The sequence below is a fragment of the Dasypus novemcinctus genome, chromosome 5 (genome assembly GCF_030445035.2).
Source record: "Dasypus novemcinctus isolate mDasNov1 chromosome 5, mDasNov1.1.hap2, whole genome shotgun sequence".
Lineage (NCBI taxonomy): Eukaryota > Metazoa > Chordata > Mammalia > Cingulata > Dasypodidae > Dasypus > Dasypus novemcinctus.
The window spans coordinates 81505739-81514812 of record NC_080677.1 but is presented as its reverse complement, the minus strand read 5'-3'; the positions used below and the strand labels follow the sequence as shown (position 1 = coordinate 81514812).

Sequence of the window (9074 nt, the reverse complement as noted above, 5' to 3'; positions counted from 1 at the left end):
TTCCACTGACTTCCTCTGTGAGATTTTCTGTCAGTCTGCAGGGGCATTCCAATGGCAGTTATTCAAATTCCACGTTGCTATGTATTCCCAGAATTACCAAGAGAACTAATAGTGATGTAAAGAGCTATTGCAATATCATCTCTTTATAAGGATTTAGGAAGCTGGTAATTGGCTCTATGCAGTTGTTTTGAGATCAGGGGTGCTTTTCTAGGAAAATTATTTTCTCTTCAGAAAGTTACCATGATTTTGGTAGATAGGGAACTGGTCTTCTGGTCAGGGATTTTGTTTTTTCATTGTGTGAAGACGGTGCTCTGATGTAGAGCAGCAACTTAAAAATATTTTTTTTTGTCTTAGTTTTTATTGAAACCCTGGTTCAAACAAAATATCACCTATAAGTCCAAATATAACAAATAAAAACAGCTTGATTCTGGGTAGGTGTGGGGTGAAAGTGGGGATAGGGATACAGTGGTGTCCCTTGGTCACCCCACTCATGAGTGAAGCAATTTCTATTAAACCCCTTAGATTCTGTGCAGTGCAATTTGAAATACCACTAGTGAAATATATCGCTCACTAGATTAGTAATCCAATGACCTGAACTACTCCCTGTCCTGCTATTAGCAAGCTGTATTACTGAAATTTCGTGGATCCAAATTTCCTCATCTGTGAAATAAGGAGATTGAACTAGGTCTGAGTACAAAAATTTGAGAGAAATCTTAGCAACTATATGTAAATCACAAAATGTCTGTGCTTTAGTAGTTTTCTATCTATAAGATGTTCCGTGAAGAGTAAAATTTGCATGTTTACCTCAAAGTTTTAAGTATTAGGAGCTTTCTTTTTAAACCTTAAAATTTTAAGTGAGTTCTGAGAAAACTGCAATATAAATGTAAAATATAAAATTATCCTATCCTAAGGAATTTTCAATATTTTCTTTCTCATCCCATTTCTAATAATTGGTACTTGAAACAGTGGTATTTCATTGATTCACTCAAGTATTGAGTGTCCACTACCTGACAGATGCTGAGCTAGATATTGAGGATAGAAGAGATGATTAAAAAATGGCTAAAAATGACTGTAAACATTCATACTCCTCTTCCCACTAAATACATAAGGTCATGTGTTTGTAATATGTTATTTTTAATGTAAATTTATTGTATGTGATGCTATATCCTTTCTAAATGAATGGTACTTGAAAGGGTCATTTTAAAATTAAAAAGTGAAGTGACACTCACTTGGAAAGAACTATATATTTAAAAACAAGATATTTTCTTGAAGCAGGTGGATTTGTTGTAATTGATCTTTGATCAACTTGAGCAAAGATTATTTAGTTTTTGAGTATGAAAGTTTCTGCTTTCTGATAAGCTGAGTATCTCTTAAATATATTTCTATTGCCAAAAGGTATGCCTCCCATCTAGATCACCTGAATGATTTCTTGAGAGGGATTGGGGCCAAGAGTGGGAAAAGTTGAATGAAGATGCCAAAGAGGTCTTTGGGGATTTAGAAAGGAATTGTGAAAGGTCCATTCCAAGTAGACTTAAACCCAAATTCCCTTGCTGGGATACACGCAACAGCTTTTGGGCATATCTCCCTTTGTTACTCAGACTGGTAGATCTCCCAGCTCCATCCACACCCACTCACTCTGAGAGACTATGACTCTCCCCAAGGTGGGGCTGATGTCCACCCCTTCCTCTAGACATGGCACCACCCCCCCATATACCCAGCCAACTGTTGACTCACGTTCAAGGCCCACCACCACCACCCACCCCAGCACCATCTTCCAGGAACTGGCCTCTCCCCCATTTGTCCCCGCCCCTCTCCAGAGAGCACCCAATGGGTGGAGTCTGGGCTGCGGTGGGAGGGGCCTGAGGCGGGCACATTTAAAGAAAGGCAGAGGGCGAAAAAGGCAAGAGAGAAGAAAGAGAAACCAGGGGGCCGAGGCGCCGTCCAATGACAAAGCCCAGGGGTGGGCGCCGGCCGCCATCTTGTACTGTGCGGCTGGATAGTCACCCGCGTCCTCCGCCCTCGGAGGGGGAGGGGCGGCGACGGAGGCGAGAAAAGTAGCGAGAGACGCGGCGGGCGGGAGGCGCCAGCAGCCGCCACCGCCGCGGAGCCGGACGCGGGCGGGACTCGGCGAGAGCGGGCGGCCCCGAGCGGCCTCCAATGCGGCGCAGCGTGAAGAGGCGCCGGCGCCGGCCCCTGGCGGCCCCGGCCCTGGCCGCCCGGGGCGGCGGCCTTAGGGCGGGAGGAGGGGCCGGGCTGGAGGCGCGGGAGGAGAAGGTGGTGTACTCGCGGTCGCAACTGTCGCTGGCCGACAGCACCAAGGCGCTGGGCGACGCCTTCAAGCTGTTCATGCCCCGCAGCACGGAGTTCATGAGCTCGGACGCGGAGCTCTGGAGCTTCCTCTGCAGCCTCAAGCACCAGTTCTCCCCACACATCCTGCGCAGCAAGGACGTCTACGGCTACTCCTCCTGCCGAGCCCTGGTCCCCGACCCCCCGGGGACTCCCGCCGCCCGCGGCCCGACGCACAGGCCGGCCCAGGGCGCGGCGGCCAGGAGGAGGCGCCGCGGAGCCCGGGCGGCCGCCGCCCGCAGGAGGAAGCCGCTGCCGGCCCCGCCGCCGGCCCCCGAGGAGAGCTGCACGGCCAAGCCGGTGGCTCCCGGGCCCTGCTTCGGGGGCCGCACCCTGGAGGAGATCTGGAGGGCAGCCACTCCGACGCTGACCACCTTCCCCACCATCCGCGTCGGCAGCGACGTGTGGGGCGAGCGCAGCCTGGCGGCGGCGCGGCGCCGGGCACGCCAGGTCCTGCGAGTGAACCTGGAACCCGTGGTGAGGCTCCGCCGCTTCCCGGTGCCCCGGGCGTGAGACGCGGCTCCTCCGGCGCCTCCTGCCGGCCGCCCTCGCCCTGCGTTGCCCCCTCCGACGGGGGCCCACCCTGGGACCGCGCTTCAGCTGGGAGGAATGAACAAGTGTCAGTCGAGTGTTTACAGATCCGGCCAGGACCCTGTCCCCCAGTGCACTTTATGGGTGAAGAAGTCACCGGATGGTTTTCCCTGCTCCCCGCGCTCGGGATGCGGCGCCGCCGTCTGCGACTCTGGGGCAGGTGTGCCCTCTGCTGCCTCCCGGCACGGGGCCTGCACAGGGAGAGGACAGCTGGGCCCGCAGGGGAGGTCCCTTTCCTCCTTTCCCCCAGACTGAGACGTCTCCAAGACTATAGGGGCAGATCCGTTTTCCCCCTTTGGACTCTACCTCACTGGTCTGGAAGTCCTCCGAAGTCATTATTTTTCCAAAGGAATTTGGTTTCATGCTTGTGTAATAAAGGCAGATTTTATTTGCTCTCCCCCGCCTTTTTTTTTTTTCTTTTTCATTTTGACTGCCACCCTTCTTTCTGGACGAAAGATTGAACTTGTTTTGTGGTGTTGCACTATAGTTTGTGCTCAGGGTATTCTGAATCCCACTCATTTCCCAATTTTAACTGGGTTCCAAAGCTTTGACCAAGGATATTTTTTAAGAGGTTCAGGCTTATGACTGTTAGTAGTGCAAGGATTTGTATGGCTTTGAATTTCATGGGCTCAGTGATTACAAACAAAGAGATGCAGAGTACAATTGTTTAAACATTTTAAAGGTGTTTCTAAAGATTTTGTATTGAAATTGAATGTTTATATTTGCTGAGCTCTTTAAAGAAAATGGTAGAACACTCAAAGCTTTGTTTAGGCATAGTTGACTTGTTAAATTCTTTTTAATTGAATAAAAATTAAAGTGCATTGAAACCACATGGCTTGTGATAAACGAATGAATGAATTGTAAAGATCTAGTGTTGGTTACAGGGATGAATCTGACCCTCCATGTAGTGGTCTAACATACAAATCCAGCATTATTACATCAAGGATGATTTTTAAATGGGAGTTGCATATGAGACATTAGTATGTGTAAACGTTGTTATTAAAATGATAAACAGAATACCCATTAGAATTCTCAGTATGTACTAAGGAGGGGTGGGGGCATTTCTTGATATCCAAATAACAGCTTGAAGTTACTTTGGGCAAAATAGAATCTCACTTTTTTTTTTTTCTTTCCTTCTTTGTTTTTGTTTTTGTTGTTGGATAACAAGAAATGACCAGACTAATATTTATCACTTTTATAAGCATCATGACAATTAGTTCACTTTTTTGTTCCATGAATTTCCTTTTTTTAATCAAATTTCCATTCATAATTATGTTTGCAGTTAAAGGTCTTTGTTTGACAGCTGAAGACCACAGGAATCAAACAGGCAAGCCACACAGAGGACTGACCCTTTACACTTTTATAGTAGTGTTTATATCATATGGCCCAGTGTGGAAATCTTGATTATCCAAGTGCCTTTGGTCATTGGTGGCAGCAAGACTTAATAGTTTTTAGCCAGTGGTGCCACAGCCAGCTTTTACTGCAATACCTAAAGGGTCAAATAGTGTTTTTCTACCACTATTATTTCAAAATTAAGCAATCTGCCATGGAATGATCCATACTGGCCTGAAACTTGGCATCTGGAATCCTCGATACTGAGGTTTATCTTTGCATGGCAGCTTCTTAGGAGAATAATGAGAGTTGTAATTTTGGCTCTTGTGTTCCTATAATTCAAATGGCATAGCTTTCTGAAATGAATCTTTCAAGTTTAATAGTCCATTGTAGGAGTTTTGTGACTTTAATTTCAGTGTTCTTGTTTTATTAAAAAAAAAGGACTTTATGCCGTTTTCCCAATAAGCTTCATAGTCTCTTATTTGCTACTCAATGATAATGCGTTACTACAAACACTGTCACATGAGTAAATAAAAGTGAATACTTAGGAGATGGAGAGTGTTAAATTATATTTGCGTGATAGGAAGCTTAGATATATTCTTTAGGTTGTTAGCTTCCATTGCCAATTAATTGTATTTCAGATACCTAGGGTTTTCTTCCCCAAAATATATTGTTAACTTTTATAGCTAACTAGCAGCTGAGAATAAATGTATTTGTATCGCTTCATTATTGTATATAGTTTTATATAATTAAGAAATAAATCCAATGGCCATATTAGAATGTAACTTCAACATAATAGCTTCTTAGATAGTTTCCCAGAGGATTTTGAAATTAGACTTAGCTGGGAATGTAACTTTGCTTAGCACATGACTGAAACATAACTTGACACCGTGCATTTATTTTAACTGAGATTCTTGACGTTTTTCCTCTTATGCCTTGTTACTTCAGTGTACTTCAACTTGCATAAATGCTTCTTTGGAGTATTTGTGCTCTCTGATTTCAGTTTGGATCTGATTGTCCATCCTGAATTCAATAAGTTATTTATCTGGTCTATTAACAAATCAATCATGCCATTTCTAGTTTGTGAAAAAAGATGTAAAAAAATCTTTATTTTTGCCAACTTTTCTTTAGCAAAACCTTTGTTACAACTTCTACAATGTGAAAGAACATCTAAATAGTTGAGTAGTGTATTAATTGTAAAGTGAAAGTATTTTATGGGTACTTTGGGGAAGAATGTGAAAAGAAATTTGGCAGTGGCCTTTACCAAGAGGCATCCATTTACTGTCCTCTAGAGTGAATATGTAGCTTAGTTTGTCTACATTTTTGTTGTATTTTTTTGTTGTTGTTTTTTAAGAAATGCCATCACCTTTATTCATTCTTTTGCCTTCTCTTATATCTCATATGGCACAAAGAGGGGAAGCTAGGAGGAATTTTGTCACCTTGTTATGCTTTTATTTAATCTTCAACTCCTGAGTGCCTAAATGTGGTGACCGGCACCTCAAATAACTTTTTAAGATTCCTGATGTCATTTTTATCTTCCTTCCTGTCAACCAGTAGTTTATTTTCCTTACTAAAGCCAGTAGCATCATGAATTTTTTGAGGGTAAGCTTCATTGTTGATAGTGCAAAGTGTTCCTGTTGTGGTATGTATTTATTTTGTCCAAGTCTGAGTCCCCTATTGGACAAGTATAACTTAAGCTGGTGGCTGACACCTATTGGTTTGCTATGTGCAAAAGTACTCTATTTTTTTGAAAACTCTTCATTAAAGAAGCTTTTAAAATATTTGAATACAAAAAAATCTGAACAATTTTGAACTCAGTTTTCTGTTGTTTGAAGGGTTACCACAGCACTCTTTATATTGGTGGTTTTTAATGGGCATATTATACATGATATTTCTTTTATTAGTGTGTTTAAAATATTTTTTGATAGACTTATGTTTTGAGTGCATTAGAAGGCAATTGTTTGTAATGGAACTGAAGTGTTTTCCTGGACAGTTTGATGTGCATATGGTTAAGATTTACAATCTGATTGTACTTTGCTTTTTAACTTATTAACTGTAAATAAATTTTAGAGAATACACTGTGTTGAGTTTTTGTAATGATGTTGAAAGTTTTGAAATGGGATGCTATATGTTTGCATGTTAATTGATTTACAATTTTATAAATTTTTACCATTTTTTGCAAACTTCAAACTCCTGAAAGTCTTGAATTTTCTGTTTTGTAATATCTTGGAAGTCTGTGTTCCAGCAACTCCTTTAATTATCTAATGAATCTCCTCGGGGGTAGGTCTTCATGCCCAAGCCATTACCAAGTTTGCCAACAATAAAGACGCCTTTAAAAATGCATCCAAAATTCAGAGATCTAAATCCTGACCCCAGATCCCCCAGTGGTGGTGATAAAATGTCTAAACCTCATATTCTTATATTGTGAAAGAGAATAAGACTGTCCATGTGATTAGCAGCAGTAAAGGCTCTTCCACAGAATAAGGATAGGGCTAGAAGGTAGAAGGTGGAATATCAGCAAATTCTACAGCATGGCAGGATTCATAGTAGTGTGTGGCCTGAATTTGTCGTTGTACCTGAGTTTGCATCAGTAATGGGAGCCAACAGTGTAATATCTCTCAAGTCACAATGCCTGGAGTGGAATTATGGCTTCACTACTTGTAAACTTGGGCTCTAGGCAAGTTACTTACACTCTAGGTAGGCAACTCTGTGTCTTAGCCTTCCAAATATCGTTAGTAAATGAAATGATTGGGCTGTTGTAAAGATTAAAAGAGAGTAATGCTAGACATGTAGAGAGTAGTTAAGGGCTATTAATTGGAGGTGTTTGTGCTAAGAATAAGTATATATGCCGAGAGTGGTTATTTGGAAGTTTCACTCCCAAGCCCTTTCTGAATCTTGAGAATAGAGTATGGTCTGAGAAAGCTACAAGATAAGAGGAAGCATTTGTAGATAGAAGAGGAGAAAACAGAAATCTATGTACTTTTTAAACTTGCTTATAAATGACAGTGAGAGGTTGGATTAAGTTGATTTGTTAGGCAGTTTTCACTGTAAACAGTTGTCTAGGCTTTCTGGAAAAAAAATGTGTCTTTAATCATGATATCTCTGAATGATACTTAAAATATGCTCTTCTGTATTTTTAACTATCCAAGAATTTACACAAGGAATAAAGTTACTGATCCAAGAACTTAATATTTTTGCACTAAATTTTCATGCGAAGTTCCACAGGGTTGCTTAAGAACCGTGTTAATTTATGTGAACAGAACCAAGCTGGAATAGGCTTGTATGAGGTTTGTACTTCCTGTGTTAAAGGAAACAAAATGAGTACAACAGCTATATTTAAAACAACAGAAAATTATTACTAAAAGTAAAACTATCCACATAGTTAAAGAACTGACACTCATTTATAGATGTTGGATGTAAAGTCTGTAGTTTAGTTCTAATTCCTCTTAACACAAAGAGTAGCAGCATGTTTAACTTAGTGAGCAAGCCAAAGTTGTAGTATCTGAAGTTGACTTAAGAGAATTTCCTGGCAGAGCATTGGATGGAAGTTATCCAGAAGCAAGAAGCTCAAAATTGAGCTTGATTGCAAATTTTTCCAAAGCAATGATTTCTCACTGTCAGCACTCTCTTAGGCCTTGGTCGATGTCCTTCTAATCCATGATCTATGAAATTATAAATATATCTGAAGCCCAACTGGAAGGTGAAGATCATAACACTTGAATCAAAACTGGTCTTGTTTTTGCTCTGAAATTATTCGTAAAATTGAATTCACAAAATCCAAACATTAAATTGAGAGTCTTCCAAGTAGTAAAATTGTGTAAAAATGTATATGTATTTCTTCTAGGATTTTTTCAAGTACAATTTCTTTAACTTTAAATGTTTTCTACAAAGTATAGAAAAAAGGCCATGACAGGATTCTAAATCTTGAAGATTAAAAACGTTTTTTGAGGTATAGCATATACGTAAAACAAATATAATTGTATAATTTGATGAGTTTTCATAAATTGAATACACTCATAGAACTAGCACTCCAATTAAAAAAAAAAAAAAGACAAAAAACTAGAACATTGCTACTACCCCAGAAATCCCCCAAAATGTCCCTACACTACCACCAGCCACTACAGTCCTTCCAGATAACCATTATCCTGATCTTTTACAACATAGATCATTTTTGTTTGGTTTTGTACATGAAATCATGTGTCATGTGTAGCTGTTTTCACTCAAAATTATATTTGTAAGATACAGCTATATTGTTGCTTGTAGTTGCTGATCATTTATTCACGTTAGTGTATAGACTTCTACTGTATGAATATTCTATAATACATTGTTTAATTCTTGATGTACTTTTGAGTAGATTCCAGCTTGGAGCAATTATGAATAAAGCTTCAATGAACACTGTAGAATATGACTTTTGGTGAACATATAAAATGTATTTTTTAGGATGTGTATATATAGGAATGAATTTTCTGGGTCACAGGATATGCAAATGATTAGCTGTGACAGATATTGCCAAGCAGTTTTTCCAAAGGGGTTATTGCAATTTATTTGAACTCTTTCATAGTAGCATAGTAGTGTCTGAGAATCCCAGATACTTCATATGCTTGTTAACACTTGGTATTTTCATTTTCAGTCTTTTTCATTTTAGCTACCCCAGCAGGTAAATAGATCTTTTTAAAAATTAGAAACATTTTAATGCAAGTAATGCATACACATGCTTAAAAAAAAAAAATTAAATAACAAAGTGCACATAAAGACTTAGAATAAAAAACAAAAAGCCCTAACTCACTCAATACTTCCCTGTTTTG

General features: G+C 40.3%; 1 protein-coding gene across 1 annotated transcript; it reads left to right on the top strand.

The window, feature by feature from the left end:
* The first annotated feature begins 2038 nt into the window (after positions 1-2038).
* On the top strand, positions 2039-6345 carry CCDC71L (coiled-coil domain containing 71 like). The gene has a single exon (XM_058297154.2). It carries the CDS (start codon positions 2158-2160, stop codon positions 2857-2859), a length of 702 nt encoding a protein of 233 aa, XP_058153137.1. The 5' UTR covers positions 2039-2157; the 3' UTR covers positions 2860-6345.
* The last annotated feature ends 2729 nt before the right edge of the window (positions 6346-9074 follow it).